The sequence below is a fragment of the Musca autumnalis genome, unplaced genomic scaffold, assembly GCF_047663935.1.
Source record: "Musca autumnalis isolate F117 unplaced genomic scaffold, ASM4766393v1 scaffold_2, whole genome shotgun sequence".
Lineage (NCBI taxonomy): Eukaryota > Metazoa > Arthropoda > Insecta > Diptera > Muscidae > Musca > Musca autumnalis.
The window spans coordinates 241452630-241474078 of NW_027411755.1; the positions used below are offsets into that span (position 1 = coordinate 241452630).

Genomic DNA, 21449 nt, shown 5'->3' on the forward strand with positions numbered 1-21449 from the left:
AAAAACTTTTGACATCGTTATTGTTGTTTCTTGTAGGACAAACAAGGAGAAATACTACAACAACAAAAAATTCAAACAATTTATTTTGTTGTCCATATGACAAGGGCGAATTCATTATACCCTATAATTGTTGATATATCCTCGATCGGTTTTCAAAGAAATATTCTACGAAGACCTCACAGTGTCCACGGTTATAAAGGATTATGTCAAAGCTCATTTCCAATACCAATTGCAACGAAATACCAAAATTTAAAATAACGCAAAACCCTCACAATTCCTCAGATTGGGTAATTCATAAAAATAATAAGATGGACCTAAAAAGTCATTGAAATTATGATTTCATACTAAGACCATTAAATGGGAATGTACTGATAAACACGTTTAAATTTAAACATTTTTACACCGAGATTCACTACAACGTGCAGTAAATGTGTTGCACTTGGGCCCATCGCTCTTCCAATGGTCAGCTATTGGTCCGGGTTAGAGTTCTTCTATTCCAAAAGGAACTCCCTAATACCTGTACCGTAAATCGAACTATGAATTGATTTCTACTACTCCAAATATCCACAGAATTTGGAGATTAAAACTTACATACATTTCCGATGTAGAACATCATGAGGCGGACCGGTTAAAATAACAACTTCCTGTGTTAGATATTTCTATAAGCATTTAAATGATACCCACTTTCCAGTAATTGGTTCAGTAGAACCAGGTCTATCCCGGTTTTAAATCTGATATTTCGGGTCAAATAACCGGCGAATCGGAAATGTAAATTATACATTTCCGTAATCAGCGCAACAAACCATACCTTTTGACAAAAATTAAAAAAAAAAAAATCTGAGAGCTTTCGTTGGGGTTTTTCCCGTTGGGCTTTCGATTACACATGTGGGTTAATAAAATAAAATGATATTAACATGGAATAACTCTAATAAAAACTCTCCGATTTTGTTGGTTTTTTTTATACCCTCAGCCTTTAGGCTAAGGAGGGTATATACACTTTGATACGATGAAAATGTGCCTCATCGAAATAATGGTGTTAGACCCCAAGTATGTTTGGACGAAATGTGTTTCAGACAATTTGGAGTCGATCTAGCCATGTCCGTCCGTCTGTCTGTCTGTCCTGCTGGCTGGAGCGCACGATAACTCTCGAACGGATGAACTGATTCGGTTCAAATTTTGGCTTTCGTAATATTTTGGCCAAACTTAGTTTAAGTTCGAAGATGAGCTACATCGGTCCACTCCTTCCGGTACCTCCCCCACAAAAGTTCGAAATTGTTCGGAAAGTCTGTGCGCACGTTAACTCTTGAAGGGAAAGACCGATTTGGTCCATACTTTGTATAGTGTAAACTTTCTACCAGAGTAATATGAGGTTCCAATATGGTCTCAATAGGTCCACTCCTTCGGGTACCTCCCACACAAAATTTCGGAAAAATTCAGTTTAGGGCCATCTCTCGAATCGCTTTGATTTTTGTTTTAGCAACTTGAATTCACTGCCCTCCATACGACGGAACAAGTTTCATCAGGGGCAAGTCCATACTTCCTGAAAAAATAGCATGAAAGTTGCAGAAAACCCCTATGACACCATGCGAGGTGGTTGGAGCGCACGATAACTATCGAACGGATCTGCCGATTCGGTCCAAAATATGGTCTTAGTAATATTTTGTCCAAACATAGTTTAAGTTTGAAGATAAGCCACATCTGTCCACTCCTTGAGGTACCTCCCCCACAAAAGTTCAAAAATGTTCGGAAAAAAATGTTCGTACGGCAACTCTTGAAGGGAGTGGCCGAATTGGTCTATACTTTACACATCCTAATATATCTACCAGATATAGATCAGGTTCAAATATGAACTATATTTGTCCACTCTATACGATACCTCCCACACAAAATTTCGGATAAGTTCACTTTATGACCTAATATCGAATCACTTTGATTTTTGTTGAAGCAACTTGCATTCGCTGCCTCATTTACGATGGTAAAAGTTTTTTTAGGGGCAAGTCCATACTTCTTGAGCAAACAGCCCGAAGAGTGTAAAAACCCCCTGTGACACCATATGTTGCGACTAGAGATCCACTTCCATAACGGTCAATGTCGATCCATTCCTTTTAGAATCTCCTCCGCAAAATTTTTGATCTTTAATCCTAATCAACATTTTTGTCTGTTCAAACGCCCAAATTTTTTAAAACTCCCTAAATACATACTTATTTTGGGAAAAAATTGTTTCAATATACACAGGCTGAGGGTATATCTCTGTCGGCCAAGCCGACTGATACTTTTTTACTCGTTAAAGATAGGTTTAAATGCGCTCATCATAGAAACAGACAGACAGAAACAGACCCGGTTACCCCGGTTATATTAGCCGGTTCGCCCGAATATGTGCATATTCTCCTTATAATTGCATATAAATGAAGTATTTTTAGAACCGATATATCTCAAGAATGGTACCTTCTAGGGAAATAATTATTAAGAGAAAACTTGTAGTAGAAAATTTGTATACCTTCCACCATAGGATGGGGGGTATATTAAGTTTGTCATTCCGTTTGTAACTACTCGAAATAATCATTGTAGACCCCACAAACTATATATATTCTTGATCTGCGTGCAATTCTACATCGATATAATCATGTCCGCCTGTCTGTCCATCTGTGGAAATCACTCTAGCTTCCAAACGGATTGAAGTAGGTGGATGAAATTTTGGTAAAATCTATTATATGTATGTAGGACTTTTGGTGTTGGAAGCGGGCTATGTAGGTCCACGTACAAAGTGACACGTCGTCGTTTTAAGGAAATTTTAGGATATTTGTCCCATTTGACCATCGCCTCATTATCGCAGCGAAATGGCTGAAAGTTGGTATTTAGTCTTCGTTGGGTGTATAAAACTTTCCCCCGGAAATTTGTAGGTATAGATCTACGCTTCATATAGCTCCAATAGAACGACATCGCTCGATTTTCGGTATTTTGAAGGTTTTAGCCTCATTATTCCACCGAATTGGCTGAAATTTGGTATTTAGTCTTTTTTCCGGGCTACAAAAATTTTCCTAATTTTCCCAAATTTTCCCACTTTTCGGTATATTGAAGGTTTTAGCCTCATTATAACACGAAAATGGCTGCAAGATGGTACTTAGTCTTCGTTGAGGGTATAAAACTTTCCGCCTGCAGTTTGTCGGTATAGGTCCAGGTCTTCATATAGCCCCCATAGAACGGTACCTCCCGATTTTCGTCCCGTTCTCCACCAAAATACCTGATATTTGGTATTAAGTTTTTGATAGAGGTATGAAACATGAAATACCCCCATAGGTCAGCACCTTCCGATTTACGGTATTTTGAAAGTTGTGTCCTCAATATACCACCGATATGACTGAAATTTAGTATTTAAATTGCCATGGGTGTATCAAATATTGCTGAAGAGAATTATCAGTATAAGCCTTTTTCTTCAAATAACCCCATAGAAGTGTACTTTCCGATTTTCGGTATTTTAAGGTTGTGTCATCAATATCCCATCGAAACGGATGAAATTTAATATTTACTCTCCGTTGGTGGTATAAAACTTCCCACCTGAAAATGTCCGGTATTGTTCCATGTTGTTATATACCCCCAATAGAAATTTCCCTCCCAATTTTCGGTATTTTGAAAGTTTTAGCCACAATATTCAGTGGGAATAACTGAAATAACTGAAATTTGGTATTTAGTCTTCGCTGGAGTTACGAAACTTTCCTCTAGAAATTTATCGGTACAGGTTAACGTTTTATACAGCCTCCATAAAACGGCACTCGCGATGTTGTTAACTATCCAAATCCAGAATATCCACGTTTAGGTCTAGTCATTTTTGCCCAATTTTATGTATTCAATTCGGAAAATTGTAAATATTGGTCCATATTTTGGAAAGAAGAAAAATGTCGCCCCATATTAACTGTTTTGAAGGGAGTATTATCAGTTGACATATATGTACTACTCCTGCAATAAAAGGAAGAGTTTAGTACTTTCATAAACAAAATAAAACTAATTGTTCCTATTCACTTCAATACAGTTCATGGTGGAGGGTATAAAAAGTTCGGCCCGCCCGAACTTAACGCTTTTCTTCTGTCTACAATATTTGCTCTAGCCACTTTTTAATAGACCCACCGTTTTCATGAAAAAAAATCTAAAACCTTAAAAATCCCTAATTTTTAACCTTTGACCCCGAATAACTGTATTTGCACGTATGGGATTGATGCGGACTCTTAGGACATTGCTTCTAGTGGCAAACCCTAACTCTCCACTAAAATTGAACTTTGTTAGAATTTTTGCTATTTTAATGTCTATTTTGACTGGACTATTGGGCAATTTCTTTCATTGAGCGGATCGATATTTTTCATTCCGTTCACCAAAAGGATCCGGACCGTTCACTTCGTTCTTTGGCTTTTTCTGTTTAATAAAACAAACATAGTCTATGCACTTCTTGTGAATATCGTTCATTCTCTGCATCTATAGTCAATAGACGTTTTTCCGAAAATTCATGTAACACCGCGAAATATTCGTGGACTCCCCATGTGGTATACCAAACTTCATATCTCGACGAGATAAAGGGATGTGTGCCCGTCCATTAAAAATTTTAATCCGACTTCAGCCCGCAATTATGGACCAATCGTCACAAAATTGTGTATGAAGGTCGGATTCTGAGCAGAATATACAGCTATTTTTATTGGTGATAATCGTGAAATATTTAGGGGTTGAAATGGACCAAAAACAACATTTTTATCCGTTTGGGTTAACGTCCGGTTTGGGTTTACGACAGGGAAGAAGTTTGCAATTTATCGTGATGATCAAATAATATTTAGCAGGTTAAATGGATCAGAACTTTTGTGTGATTGATTTATTCCTGGACACTATGTTAAACCAATGTAAGTTATATTTAGAAGAGGAAAGCTTGACATTTTCTTTGATGCTAATTATGTTGATGTACGTGGTCAGATAACAGAGTAACATCCTAATATACGAGGGGCACTAAAAAACCTTTTGGCCTAGGCAACACGCAGTGTCGTCAGGAGTCATTTGACATTTTATTTGGTAAGTTTGAAATTTTTTAGCATAAGCGTACTCAGGACAGTTTGACATACGACAATGTGTTTGGTTATTTACAGTGGCTTGATTGAGACACATCCAAAGCATGGTTTTTGAACGCTTTTACAGCATCTACTGGCGACGAAAATCGTTGACCACGCCCTTTTTCCTTGATGTGCTGGAATCAGATGAAGTCATTGGATCCCCAGTCAAGGCTGTATGGCACATGACCCATCAATTCCACGTTTTGTCCGGTCATTTTGCTCGCATTGTCATGATGCAGAACGATTCGTCTTCTCTTGTTCGTTTTTCGAATCCCTCAGGAGATTTAGACAAAAAATTTATAGTGTAACACTCAGAATTAAGCGTCCTATATTTCCCTAGCCTTATAGCCGCCACGCAGTTAGTTTTGTCAAAGAAACAGGCGACCATTTGTTTCGAAGGTCTTTTTCCATGAACAGCTTTCGTTGGATTTGGCTCGCTTTCGAAGACCCAAACAATCGATTCCTGTCTTGTTTCGAGCTCCTAAGCATAGATCCAAGATTCGTTGTCTGTGACGATCTTATAAATGTCGTTTGAAGCACCGCGACTGTGTTTATTCACAATTTCCTTGCACCAATCCACAAGAGACTTTTTTGAGCGATTGGCCAATTTGCTGGATCTAGCGAGAAAAATACATTTTTGCAGCCAGTGGTTCATGCAATATCAAATGTTAGTTGGTGGAAGAAATGCCCAAGGATGCCACTATCTTACGGCGATCTTGCATTATTTATTCACGAACGGCTTAATTTTGTTCTGGCACGATTTTAGGCGACCCTCAGGAACTTCGTTTTTTTGTGAGGGTCGGCAACGATTGAAGTCATTAAACCAGTTTTTCATATTTATATAGGATGGGTGACGTAGGGGATGAAAGATACCAAGGAACGGTCCTGACGGGCTTTAACATGGCAAAGTCCAGGATTTATCTTGGTCCCTCTTTCATCTCAAGTGGACACTGACCTCCCCGTGGTGTCACCTGGGGTAGCTGCATTTAACACCCGTTAAAGGTAGTGAGCTAAAATGTGCTGCGCGTTCACCCATAAGAACGTTAAAAGCTTGGGTTTGGGCGCAGGGTTAGTAACCCTCCCCTAGAAAAAACAACATACTATAAAAAACAAAAGAAAAGAAAAACAAAACCCTCAAAATTGACGACCCCCGCAAACGTTTTAAGGACCATGATTTGCAAATCTGCAACTGGAATGTTCGCACTCTTTATAGAGAAGGTGCAGTCTTCGCATTGGCAGACGTACTTGAAAAGTACAAGGCCGACAAAACTGCCATACAGGAAATACGATGGAACGGGAAAGGCGTCACAACAACACCTAAAGGTGACGCACTGTATTATAGCTGCCATGACGTAAAGCATGAGTTTGGTTGCGGATTCGTAGTTAGTCGGAGGCTAAAACATCTGGTATCAAGCTTCACCCCAGTGAATGAAAGACTTGCTGCAATTCGAATAAAAGCTAAATTCTTCAACATCAGCTTTATTTGCGCTCATGCTCCCACTGAAGAAAAGGACGAACAGACCAAATATATATTTTATGAGCGCTTAGAAGAAACATATGACCGTTGCCCAGCCCATGACATTAAAATCATTCTAGGCGATTTTAATGCCAAAATTGGAAAGGAGAATATCTTTGGCCCAACAGTCGGGAAATTCAGTCTCCACAGTGAAACATCTGACAATGGTATGAGGCTGATAGACTTCGCAGCGGCAAAAAACATGGTAGTTAGCAGTACCAGATTTCAACATCTCGACATCCATAACGGCACCTGCCTGTCTCCACATCAGAAAACAAGAAATCAAATTGTTCACGTTGTGATAGATGGAAGACATTCGTCGAGCGTGTTGGATGTGCGTTCGTTCCGAGGGGCAAACATAGACTCGGACCACTACCTTGCTGCAGCAAAGGCACGCACCCGGTTAAACGTAGCAAACAAAGTACGAACAGACACAACACGAAAGTTAGACATCGGTAAGCTGCAATCACAACAGATAGCCACAGCATATTCCACTCTACTAGCCCAATTGCTTAATGAGAGCACTCCTTGTCCCGATAACATAACAACACAATGGCAAAATTTTGACCACTCCATGCAAACCGCCGCAAAATCAGTACTTGGATACCAGAAACCTCCACCAAGGAATCCATGGTATGACCAGGAGTGTCGTGCTGCTACCGAAGAGAAAAATGCGGCATATAGAGCTACTTTACAATCAGTAGCACCGCGTAGCGCACGAGAGAGGTATCGGGAGAAAAGGAGAGAAGAGAAACGTCTTTTCGGCAAGAAAAAGAGAGAAATGGAAAACCGGGAGTGTGAGAGAATCGTGATGTACAGAAGCCAGAATGAAGTCCAAAAATCCTACCAAAGAGTGAAACATCAAACAGATGGCTTTGGTACAGGCACATCCTCCTGTAGATACCAGCAAGGTAATCTGGTTACAGATACAGATAGCGTGCTCAGGATATGGAAGGAACATTTTTCCAATCTGCTGGTATCCAATAGTAGCGAAGACGATGATACCACAGATCCAATCCCAGAAGATGGTATTGAATGTATACCAGCCGCCCAAGATGAAGTAAAGACAGCAATTAACCGGTTGAAGAATAATAAGGCAGCAGGAGCTGATGGCCTACCAGCCGAGCTGTTTAAAACCGGAGGCGACACGCTGATAAGGTGTATGCATCAGCTAGTTAGCTCCATCTGGCAGGAAGAACGCGTACCCGACGATTGGAACCTGAGCATCCTGTGTCCCGTCCACAAGAAAGGAAATAAGACGGTATGCTCTAACTATAGGGGCATAAGTCTACTCCCTATTGCCTATAAGATAGTGTCAGGGATATTGTGCGAACGACTAAAGCCAATAGCCAACGAAATAATTGGACCATACCAATGTGGCGTTAGACTTGGCAAGTCAACCATTGACCAAATATTTACCCTGCGGCAAATCCTGGAGAAGACCCAAGAGATGCAGATCGGCACCTACCACCTTTTTGTCGATTATTAAGCAGCCTTCGACAGCCCGCTACGTTCAAAGGTATTCCAAGCCATGTCTGAATTTGGTATCCCCGCAAAGCTTATTCGGCTTTGTAAAATGACTGTAACTAACACAAGATCTTCAGTTAAAATAGGAAAGAACCTCTCCGAAGAGTTTTGTACCAAAAGAGGTTTCAGGCAAGGAGACAACCAGTTATAAGAGAGGCAAACGTCAAAAGAAGTGGCCACATGTTACTTGCTTATGCTGATGATATAGACATCATGGGACGATCAGTAAAAGAAGTAACTGATACCTTTATTAAGGTCAAAGGAGAATCCGCTAAAGTGTGTCTGGCGGTAAACGGTGAGAAGACCAAGTTGATGGTGTCGGCGCGCAATGCGTCCATTGAGCTCGGACTCACTGTGACATCAGTTGTAAAATAAAAAGAAGCATTGTATTGGACAACAGATGCTACTGTGGTTTAAGTAAGCAGTTTAAAAACAAAGCCACATCTCGTCAAACAGAAATAACGCTCTACAAAACACTGATACTACCCGTGCTGATGTATGGCTCCGAAGCCTGGGTACTTGCGCAAGCAGACATGGCACTGCTTGGTGTGTTTGAGAGAAAAATTCTTCGAAAGATCTACGGATTAATCTGCGTTGACGGTGAATATCGACGTCGCATGAACCACTAGCTGTATCTGCTATACAACGACATCAATATAGTTAAACGTATCGAGATTCAGCGATTGCGTTGGCTAGGCTACATCATAAGAATGGGCGAAGATGAACCCGCTAAAAAGGCGTATAAATACGAACCGCTTGGCGGTGCACGCAGAATTTACAGGCCAAGGAATAGATGGCGCAAACAAGTGGATGAAGATATGAAAAGGCGCGGTATTCCAGAAAGCGAATCACTAAACAGAGAGAATTGTAGATCTTTTCTTAGTTCGGTCTATGGAACAATAGTTCTATAATGGGCCAGCTAAGTAAAAAAGTGTTATTCATATCTATAGATATGACTATTTCCCCCAGAATTCTACAACATTTGGGTTTTTGTTAAAATTACAAATTTTTCTTCGCTATGGTCACCAAATTTATTGAAAATCAATATTCAGAAGAAATTATTCCGGAAACTGCAGCTATGAAGGTAACAAAAATATTCTTAAGAAAAAAAAACTTTTCTGAAAATCCCAAAAATATGTAAATATTGTAGGGTATAACAGAGATAAAACAATTTGTTGTAGGTATCATTTTGAAATTTCCTTAAATATTGCATCCCCCAAAAAAGTCTACATCAGCTTAACGACAATAAACATAAGGAGGAATCTCTGTGGCAGTAAAAAACAAACAAAACGTCACAAAGATCAACAGCAATGGTACTACAACGTAATGCGTAGGTTGTGTATTAATAAAAATTATACGTTTTTATTTTGATATACAACAACGACAACAGAAACAATAAAGAAGAAGAAGAAGGAGACCCTACAATTCCAAAGAAACAGAAAATTTGTTGAAAGATGTTATGAGAGTCTCATCGCATCTTAGATAATTCTTTTAAACCCTGAGGGCATCACTTCACCTACCATAAGACTGCATGCATCATGGACAAGGATTTTGTCAGTTGGCAAAATATTTAGTTGGCAGTAAAATGTGTTCTTTTGCCCCCACATTGATTCAGCATTTGACTGCTAAACATTGTTCATTTTTATTGACTAGGTTGTGCCAGGTTTATTTTTTTAAGTTTGTTTAGGGATTTAAATATGTCACTAAAGTTTTGACAGAAAATATTTATTTGGATTTGGAACAGAAGAAAATGAGACGTGCAGTGTTGGTTATATTGTCAATTTTCAAGATTATGTATTATTTCAAGGCATAAAAAACAAAAGACTTAAGACATAAACCTCCTAAGAAAGTAGCCAAAGTAGCTACTGGTAATTGTTTTAATAAGGTTAGTGGCTCAGGATAGCTTTTGAAAATAACCATGTTATTACTCTTTTATTGTAAAAACAATAACTCTTTAGTCTTATAAACTAATAAAAAAATTAAGTTCTAAAAATTCTCCAACTTACCCTACAGTTGTGATAACACCACTTTTATTATCAATGGCAAACTGCCACTGGGTCTCATTCGCCAAAGTGTACAGCAGACGGGCATTGACACCCAAATCATCATCACTGGCCTTAATGCGCAAAACACTTGTACCCACAGCAACATCCTCCGCTACACTTGTCACATATTTCGCCTGCTCAAAATGAGGATCATTATCGTTTTGATCCTCAACCAAAATGGTGATGTTACAGTGGCCCTGATAGCTGATCGGTGAACCGCGATCAGTGGCTTGGATTTGTAGAATATAACGAGATTGTTGTTCACGATCTAATGGACGAGCTGTCAGCTCACCGGTATGCATATCAAGGCTAAATTTATTACCAGTGTTGCCACCTGTTAGCAAGAGAGAGGGAAAAAGAGAGTAAGAGAAAATACAATTAAATTAAATGGCATTATCAAGAGGCATCACTTTTCTCTATTATTAACACCACTTAAGAATAACACAAACAACAACAAAACTTACCAATAATACTGTAAACAATCTCTCCATTGGCTCCCTCATCCAAATCGCTGGCCACAATTGTGTGTATTACCGCTAAATCGCTATTTTCCGGCACAGATAGACCATAACACGAACCCGGTCTAAATTCCGGTGCATGATCATTAACGTCAGTTATGGTTATATGCAAAGTGGCAACATCAAATTGGCCATTTTGTGCCGTGGCCGCCTCATTCACCGATGAACGTTGTTGGCGACGAGCTGCAACTGCCGAAGTTATTGCAGCCGTAGCAGTTGCTGCTGTTCCTGTGGTGGCTGCTGTCATTAGATTGGCATTTAAACGCTTGGCATCGTAAACATAAATTGGCAAAATGTATGAAGCTTTTGTTTCACGATCAAATTGGCCGCGTGTTGTGACAATGCCACGTTGGGTGTCAACATGAAAATGATTATCGGCGACACCTGTTGGTATCTCATAGGTGAGATTTGCTAGACGGAGAAGAAGAAATAGAAGAAGAAGCAGAATAAATAGAAAGAAAGGGTGAATGTTGGTTTGGCAATAAGATACCGTTAATTGTTGTTTACACTTTAGTCTTTAGTGGGGGCTAAAAAGTGTTAGTGTGAGGAAGAAGGTAAAAAAATGTTGCAAAGACGTGACAATTTTTTACGGCTTGATATCTTTTTTGTTTGTTTACTTTTTTTAAGTTTTTAGATGAATAGAAGCTTTACAGTAGCTGACATTTTGATTGACAAGACATGAGTTTGAGGTATTTTTGTTTTTTTGGAAAGTTGAACTGCTTTGCATGGGGAAAGATATTTTGATTCAATAATTATTAAAAGAGATATACCTAACAAAAATTCAGCCATCAAAAATATTCTTTAAAAAATCCCTTCCACTAACAATACTAATCCCTCAAAAATATCCACGTTACGTAGATTAATAATCCCTCACAATTATTCTTTGAAAATCCACGTTATGTTGACTAATTACTAATCCCTCAAAAATATTCTCCCTCACAAATATTCTTTAAAAATCCACATTATGTAGACTAATAATCCCTCAAAAATATTAGTTAAAATCCACTTTACGTAGACTAATAATACCTCAAAAATATTCCTTAAAAATCCATGTTACGCAGATTAATAACCCCTGCGTGGTCTAATGATGTCTCAAAAATATTATTTAAAAAAATCCACGTTACGTGGTCAAAAATATTCTTTAAAAAAATCCACGTTACGTGGTCAAAAATATTCTTTAAAAAATCCACGTTACGTTGTCCATTGTTGGCTCAAAAATATTCTTTACAAAATCCATGTTACGTAGTCAAAAAATTCTTTAAAAAATCCATGTTACGTGGTCAAACATATTCTTTAAAAAATACACGTTACGTGGTCAAACATATTCTTTAAAAAATACACGTTACGTGGTCAAACATATTCTTTAAAAAATACACGTTACGTGGTCAAACATATTATTTAAAAAATACACGTTACGTGGTCAAACATATTCTTTAAAAAATACACGTTACGTGGTCAAACATATTCTTTAAAAAATACACGTTACGTGGTCAAAAATATTCTTTAAAACATCCACGTTACGTGGTCAAAAAATTCTTTAAAAAATCCGCGTTACGTGGTCAAAAATATTCTTTAAATAATCCACGTTACGTGGTCAAAAATATTCTTTAAAAAATCCACGTTACGTGGTCAAAAATATTCTTTAAAAAATCCACGTTACGTGGTCAAAAATATTCTTTAAAAAATCCACGTTACGTGGTCAAAAATATTCTTTAAAAAATCCACGTTACGTGGTCAAAAAATTCTTTAAAAAATCCACGTTTCGTGGTCAAAAATATTCTTTAAAAAATCCACGTTACGTGGTCAAAAATATTCTTTAAAAAATCCACGTTACGTTGTCAAAAAATTCTTCAAAAAATCCACGTTACGTGGTCAAAACAATTCTTTAAAAAATCCACGTTACGTGGTCAAAAATATTCTTTAAAAAAATCCACGTTACGTGGTCAAACATATTCCTTTAAAAATACACGTTACGTGGTCAAACATATTCTTTAAAAAATAGACGTTACGTGGTCAAAAATATTCTTTAAAAAATCCACGTTACGTGGTCAAAAATATTCTAAAAAATCCACGTTACGTGGTCAAAAATATTCTAAAAAATCCACGTTACGTGGTCAAAAATATTCTTTAAAAAATCCACGTTACGTTGTCAAAAATATTCTTTAAAAATCCACGTTACGTGGTCATAAATTTTCTTTAAAAAATCCACGTTACGTGGTCAAAAATATTCTTTAAAAAATCAACGTTACGTGGTCAAAAATATTCTTTAAAAAATCCACGTTACGTGGTCAAAAATATTCTTTAAAAAATCCACGTTACGTGGTCACAAATATTCTTTAAAAAATCCACGTTACGTGGTCAAAAATATTCTTTAAAAAATCCACGTTACGTGGTCAAAAATATTCTTTAAAAAAACCACGTTACGTGGTCAAAAATATTCTTTAAAAAATCCACGTTCGTGGTCTAATGTTGGCTCAAAAATATCCTTTAAAAAATCCCCGTTACGTGGTCTAATGTTGGCTCAAAAATATTCTTTGAAAAATCCACGTTCGTGGTCTAATGTTGGCTCGAAACTATCCTTTAAAAAATCCACGTTACGTGGTCTAATGTTGGCTCAAAAATATTCTTTGAAAAATCCACGTTCGTGGTCTAATGTTGGCTCAAAAATATTCTTTAAAAAATCCACGTTACGTGGTCTAATGTTGGCTCAAAAATATTCTTTAAAAAATCCACGTTACGTGGTCTAATGTTGGCTCAAAAATATTATTTAAAAAATCCACGTTACGTGGTCTAATGTTGGTTAAAAAATATTCTTTAAAAAATCCGCGTTACGTGGTCTAATGTTGGTTAAAAAATATTCTTTAACGAATCCGCGTTACGCGGTCTAATGTTGATTAAAAAATATTCTTTAAAAATCCACGTTACGTGGTCTAATGTTAGTTAAAAAAATATTCTGTACAAAATCCACGTTACGTGGTCTAATGTTGGTTAAAAAATATTCTTTAAAAAATCCACGTTACGTGGTCTAATGTTGGTTAAAAAATATTCTTTAAAAGATCCGCGTTACGTGGTCTAATGATGGCTCAAAAATGTTATTTAAAAAATCCAGGTTACGTGGTCTAATGTTGGCTCAAAAATATTATGTACGTATCTACGTTACGTGGTTTAATGTTGGCTCAAAAATATTATTAAAAAATCCACGTTACTTGGTCTAATGGTGCCTCAAAAATCACCTCACGTTTTTTAACCTTCTTCCAAGAAATTGTTTAAAATATTTCACAATAATTGCATTAACTTACCATTCTCCCCACCATTCAATGACTTTGCGGTAACTTGCAGGACAAAACTTCCAGGTGGTGAATTTTCCGATATATTTGCATAGTACTCTGACTGGACAAAGCGTGGTGGATTCGATTTGGTTCCACGTATTAAAATTTGCAACTTCATGAGAGAACTTTTCTTCTCCAAGTCACCATGATCTTGGGCTTTAATCAGCAACTCAAATTTGTTGCGATTCAGGGTGGTAACTGGCAAACGATTGTCGGAATTACTGGACTGGCTTAAAGGTGGCAAAGATTTGACCAATTCCAATGAACCCGTTTCAGCATTCAGGCGAAAGTAACCCAACTCATTACCACTTTCCACGGCATAAGAGACACGACCATTATTACCAGCATCCTTATCAGTGGCCACAATTTGCAGCAATTGATCCCCAATACGTTTATTATCCGTTATGGTTATCAGAGACGTGGGAATTTCTTGTTTACTTATGACCCCATAACGATTACGATTCTCTTTTTGCACCGGAGGTATTACAAATTCCGGTGGATTATCATTTTCATCTAATACCTCCAGCACTGCTGTCACTGTGCTATGCAGTCGTTCACTTTTATTTTCCGCCAAATCATAGGCTTGCACAATGAGTATGTATTCCTTGATGGTTTCATAATCCAAGGAACCCATCAATGTTAGGCCACCAGTCAAAATATCCACAGCAAAGAGATCTGGCTCCTCCACATGCACTGGGTCGATTTTATCTCCAACTAAATTTAAATTCTTGGGACTATATTTCAATAATTTATATTGCACCCGTCCATTCAGACCAGTGTCCATATCAGTTGCCGTGAAGTTATATAGCACCGAACCTTGTTGAGTCGATTCACTAACTTGTATGCGTATTGGATCCTCGGTCCAAATGGGTGCATTGTCGTTAATATCTGTAATTTCAATCTTCACAGCAATGGCGCTACTGTGCGGATTATTACTTGCACTTGTGTCGAGGGCTCGTACTTCCAGACGATATTCTGATTGCTCCTCACGATCTAGTTGGCGTGCCACAACCAAGGAACCTGTATGCCGATCAATATCAAATGCTCCTTCTATGTAGTCTTTGGAAACTGCAGTTACGGTATAGGTTATGTAGAGGTTATCTTCGTTGAAAATCAAATTTTGCTTGCTACCATCTGTACCATCCACGTGGCCCACAACGTGACCAATGGCTGCATTTTCGGGAACCTGAAAGGAAAGAAGAAAAATAAAAATTATTAGAAATATTTGGAAGGTGTTAGGTAGAAATCACTATAAAAAATACTGATAATGTGTGACTGATTAATCCTTAAGGTCCAGTTGAATAATATTTAAATTGAATGATACAAATATTCCAAAGAACTTTATGTTGTATATGATGCCATCTATACCTTAAAATCGAGATATTGTGGCGCCATCTATATATAAATTTTATTTGTAAAGATAAGAAGATACATTTACGGGCATACTTTAAGGCGGAATAATTAAATGGAACATTTCTTAGGATGACTGAAGCTAGGAATATGTTTATTTATTATTGTGAAGCTATTAAAGGAATTATGCAATAATTTTTAATCAAAACTTCTCTTTAATTCTCCCCATCTGCAGCTGCCTTCTGTTAGCAAGAATACCCCGTTCACATGAAGAGAATTCAAAAATTAATTTTATTTCCATACTCCAATGCGAACTTCTCATTTTGATTATAAATTTAAATTAACAATTTCCTTCTTTGCTTGTGAACATACATACACACATTCATAGCACCGGCCTCTTTTTTGTTCGGCTTATAATTGCCTGCTCCGTTTAGCCCCGTCGAAACACATGATATTTTGGATAATAAACAGTAGTAATTTAAATATTTTATTGTATTGCCGGTTTTTTTTTGTTTCTTAAATTATTATTGCAAATTATATTATCCAATTTAAAGCTTAATGAGATGATGTTCCCAACAAAGCGATGACGACAATAACAACAATAACAATTTTCTGTAAATTATACTGTCGTTTCGGATGAACCATTTAAAGCAAAGGAAAATTAACAAGTAATTGACTTAAAGACGGAAGGGAATTTTATACATGCATATGTTTGTACATGGCTGTCAGAACTATAAACGTGGACTTTGAAGGAATATTTTTAAGGTCCATTTGAACATGGAATGTGGATTTTTAAAGAATATTTTTTAGCACTGAGAGTTTAATAGTTGGGAGTTTTAAAAGAATATTTTCTGAATAAATATCTGAATGGAATAACGAGAAAATCATCTAAAATTTAAAAGATTATTTTTGAAGGACGAATAGGGGACCAAAATTGACTGACTGATTTTTTTGAATATTCATACAACAATTTCCGCAAAAAAAATAAATAAAGAAAATTTGTAAATATTTTCAAAAAACAATACAATTTTGTTGAGCAAATTAAAAAAGAAAATTAAAAATTCAACAAAAATTTTATAGAAAAAAATTAAAAAAAAAATAAAATTTCCGTTAGTAATTCAACAAAATTTTTAAAGAAATTTAAATGGAATTCAATAGAATTGTCTAGAGATAATTCAACCAACATTTTAAGAAATCAAATCAAAATGCAACAAATAATTTCTGAATCGAATTTAACAAAATGTCCTGGATAAAATTGAACAAAATTGCTTTGAGTAAATTTAACAAAATTTCCTGGACAAAATGCAGCAAAATTTTCAAGCAAAAAAATTAACAAAGTTTCCTTGAGAAAATTCAAAAAAAAAAAATCTAGAGAAATTTATTGTGGAAAAAATCTTAGAGAAATTAAAATATTAAGAAAAAGTTCAATAAAATTTTTTTGAGTTATTTTAACAAAATTTGCTATAGAAAATTCAAAAACAAAAATCGTAGAAAAAATGAATCAACAAACATTCCAAATTCAACAACATTTTCTAGCGAAAGTTCAACAATATTTTCTGGAGGAAATTCAACACAATTTTCTAGAGAAAATTAAAAAAATTCTCGTGAAAATTCAACAACAATTCTTATAGGAAAATTAAACAAACATTTTCTAAAAAATTAAAAATTGAAATAAAAATTTACAGAAAATTCTAAAACACTTTCCAAGAGGAAATTCAATAAATTGAAAAAATTTAAATATGATTTTCTAAAGAAAATAATTCTATTCAATTTTCTCGAGAAAATTCAACTAAAATTTTCAGCCTAAAATTCAATAAAATTTTTGAGAAAAAAATCAAGAGAAAATGCAAGAAATAATTTCTTAATAGAATTCATCAAAATTTCCTTAATAAAATTCAACAAAATTTTCTTGAATAAATTTAACAAAATTTTATAGACAAAATTCAACAAAATGTCCTTGAAAAAATTGAACAAAATTTCCTGGAGAAAATTCAGCAAAATTTTCTAGTGGAAGTGCAACAATTTTCTAGAGAACAACATAATTTTGTAGGGACAAAACAAAATTTTCTAGAAAAAATTCAGAAATTTATTGTGGAAGAAATCTTAAAGACACTAAAATACTAAGAAAAAATTCAATAAAATTTTCTTGAGTTATTTTAACAAAATTTGCAAAAGAAAATTCAAAAAAAAACAATCCTAGAAAGAACAAATCAACAAACATTCCGTGAGAAAATTCAACAAAATTTTCTAGCGAAAATTAAACAATATTTTCTAGAGGAAATTAAAAAAAGGAAAATTCAACAAATAATTTCTAAAAATTAAAATGTAAAAAAAATTCCAAAACACATTCCAAGAGAAAATTCAACATTAAAAACATGTAAATAGGATTTCCTAAAGAAAATAATTCTATTGCATTTTCTGGAGAAAATTCGACAAAAATGTTCAGCATAAAATTAAATAAAATTTTAGAGAAAAAAATAAAGAGAAAATGCAACAAATAATTTCTGAATAGAATTCAACAAGAAACAATTGTTTTGGATAAAATTCAACAAAGTTTTCATGAGTAAATTTAACAAAATGTCCTTAAAAATTCAAAAAAAAAAAAAATCTGGACAAAATTCAGCAGCATTTTCTATTGGATGTGCAGCAATATTTTCTAGAGAACAACACAATTTTGTGGGGAATATTAAAAAATGTTGGTGAAAATTCAACATTCAGCAACAAGTTTCTAGAACAAACAAAAAGAAAATCAAGAGAAAAATTCACCAAAATTGTCTTAAGCTTATTTAACAAAATTTTCAATGAAAATTCAAAAAGATTTCTAGAGAAAATGAAAAAAAAAATCAGCTATATTTTCTAGAGAAAATTGAACAACATTTTCTAGAGACAATTTAACACAATTTTTAGAGAGCAACATTTCGTGGAGAAAATTCAACATGACATTATAAATAAAAATATAATAAAAAAATTGCAGACAAAAGAAAATAAAAAAAATCTCTTGAAAATTCAACAACAATTCTTAAAGGAAAATTCAACAAACATTTTCTAAAAATTAAAATAAAAATGTACAAAAAATCCAAAACACTTTCTAAGATGAAATTCAACAAAGGTAAAAAAATGGAAATAGGATTTCCTAATGAAAAAAATTGTATTGAATTTTCTGGAGAAAATTCAACAAAACTTTTCAGGATAAAATTCAATAAAATTTTAGAGAAAAAAATAAAGAGAAAATGCAACAAATAATTTCTGAATAGAATTCAACAAGAAACAATTGTTTTGAATAAAATTCAACAAAGTTTTCATGAGTAAATTTAACAAAATGTCCTTAAAAATTCAAAAAAAAAAATTCTGGACAAAATTCAGCAGCATTTTCTATTGGATGTGCAGCAATATTTTCTAGAGAACAACACAATTTTGTGGGGAATATTAAAAAATGTTGGTGAAAATTCAACATTCAGCAACAAGTTTCTAGAACAAACAAAAAGAAAATCAAGAGAAAAATTCACCAAAATTGTCTTAAGCTTATTTAACAAAATTTTCAATGAAAATTCAAAAAGATTTCTAGAGAAAATGAAAAAAAAATCAACTATATTTTCTAGAGAAAATTGAACAACATTTTCTAGAGACAATTTAACACAATTTTTAGAGAGCAACATTTCGTGGAGAAAATTCAACATGACATTATAAATAAAAATATAATAAAAAAATTGCAGACAATTCCAAAAAGTTGTTGAACGTAACTTTTTTTTAAAGAAATTTAAATATAAATCAGCAACAAATTTCCGAATAAAATTCAATCAAATCTTAGAGAAATAAAAAATTCAACAAATAATTTCTGTATAGAATTCATTTAAATTTCCTGGATAAAATTCAACAACATTTCCTGAAGAAAATTCAACAAATTTGTAGAGAAAATTCAAAAATCTCCTAAGGAAAAATTCCTAGAGAAATTAAAAAAATCAAGAGAAAATCCACAAAATAACAAAATTAGCAATAGAAATTTCAACAAAATTTTCAAGAAAAAAAATTCAGCAAAATTTAAGGGAGAAATTTCAACGTAATCTTCTAGAGAAAATTCAAAAAGTGTTGTGGTTAAAATTCAAATATCATTTCTTGGAGAAATTTCAACAAAATTTTATAGAGAAAATTCAACAAAACTTGTTAGAGAAATTTTATTTTCTAGAAAAATATTGAATATACAAAAGTTTGCAAATGAAAAGCCAATAAAAAACAAATTCTATAGTCATTTCAATAAAATTTTCAGGAGAAAATTGGAAAAAATTTTTTGCAGAGAATTCAACAAAGGAGGAAATGCAACACTATTTTTTAGATAAAATTCAACAGAAGTTTTTACAGAAAAAAACAAAATTTGCTAGAGACAAATTGGGAAAATTTTCTAGAGACATTTTTTCTGAAGAAAATTGAAATTAAATTTGCTAGAGACAATTTGAGAGAGTTTTTAAAGAAAATTCGAAGAAATTTTTTCCTGAAGAACATTCAACAACATTTTCTAGAGAAAAATATGTGCTTTTTTGATTTCAAAAAAGAAATATTGAAACACCTTCTCTTTTTCAGCGAATTTTTAGCGACACTTTCTACAAGAAATTATGCATTTAGTGGAATTATATGGAAATATTGAAATTGAAAATGTAAAGAATTTTCATTCATGTTTTTCAAAATATTCAAACAAATGTTGACAAATGTTAGTTTTTAAAATTTCAATAATTTATAGACATTTCTTTGTTTTGTTTACAAATACCGGTGACACTAACGTTACAAACAAAAGCAAATTTCTATGTGGTTGTTGTTGAGTTGTATTTGTTGTAGTATTTACTTTACCTTATTTGTTCTACCATGATTGAGTCCGGAAATTGATCGTTCAAAAGAAAAAAATTCTCCAGAAAATTTAACAAAATTTTCAACAGCATTCTTAAGCCATCTGACTTAATGGTGTTGGACCTCAAGAATGCTTGGACGAAAGCCATCGCAGACAATTTGGAGTCGATTTAACTATGACCGGCTTTCTATCTGGCAGGCTGGTATGTACGATAACTCTAGAACGTCCAGTCGATTTGGTTCGATCTTTACCACGCTAGACATTTCTTGTGCCATAAGTCCTAACTTCCTGAGACATTGGTCAAAAAGCTCCAAAAACCCTGCCGACGCCAACTAAAATGACTGATGAGTACCATATTTGGCCAAAACTATGTAGATTTTAAAATATATTTTAAACGTGCAACAAATTCTACATTCGGGTTCGATTACGATAACAGGTTGGTAAAGGTTGTGGGCAAAAATGTTTGCATGGTCCAAAAGCTCTAAAAATTCCTATGGTGACCAACTAAAATTGTTGATGGGCACTATTAGCATCGAAAGTACATCAAATTCCAAGAAGGTCTATATCGGACAACACCTTCTGGTACCCCACAGAAGGTCAAACCTCTGGTTAAGTACAATTTAAGGGCTGTTCAACGATTGTTTTTAGTAGTCTTTGTTACAACGCTTTAATTTTATTCTGCACACTTCTCTTGATAATGACCTGAATGCTCCAAAATGCTATTTTTATTTTATTCTTATATTTTATTTATCGTTTATTGGAGTAGACTTTGTTCATTGGCTTTGTAAGTGGAATAATTAGGTCCATTATTTATGATACCTACACCACAAATCCCAAAAATCTACAGTGGAAATTTTCAAAACTTCTTACGTGGCTTACGAAAATATTATTTTTGAAATGAGGGATTTATTCGTAGTCCATTTAGGTCTACCACTTCTGTTACGTCTTTCTGTACAGTCATATGCTGAGGAGGAGGTGCTAGGAGCTGTCACCAAAGCCGATGGATTCTTTTTTACTACTTTTAACAAAATTCTTGAACAAAGTTATAAATATCAAGCGACTGTTTCGAATGACTTGAACATTAAAAAAATATGCAGAATTTATTGTCATATCGGAGATCCCATCCCACGTACTTCAGTGAGCAAAGCGGAAGGGCAAAAATTGACGTTTTGGAGGTTGACACCTGATCAACTTTAGTAGATTCTTCTTCGACTTTCGATCACAAAATTCAACCTGTGTTATC

General features: G+C 34.6%; 1 protein-coding gene across 1 annotated transcript in view; it reads right to left on the bottom strand.

Annotated features, from left to right (window-relative positions):
* The window catches only part of ds (dachsous cadherin-related 1), a 644900-nt gene that overhangs the window by 26571 nt on the left and 596880 nt on the right, over positions 1–21449 (bottom strand). Inside the window, exons 9-11 of the mRNA XM_073971174.1 lie at positions 13990–15205; positions 10637–11101; positions 10134–10506 (exon numbers count right to left, since the gene is read on the bottom strand). Of these exons, the coding sequence (XP_073827275.1) occupies positions 10134–10506; positions 10637–11101; positions 13990–15205 (2054 nt within the window). The remainder of the gene's footprint in view (positions 1–10133; positions 10507–10636; positions 11102–13989; positions 15206–21449) is intronic.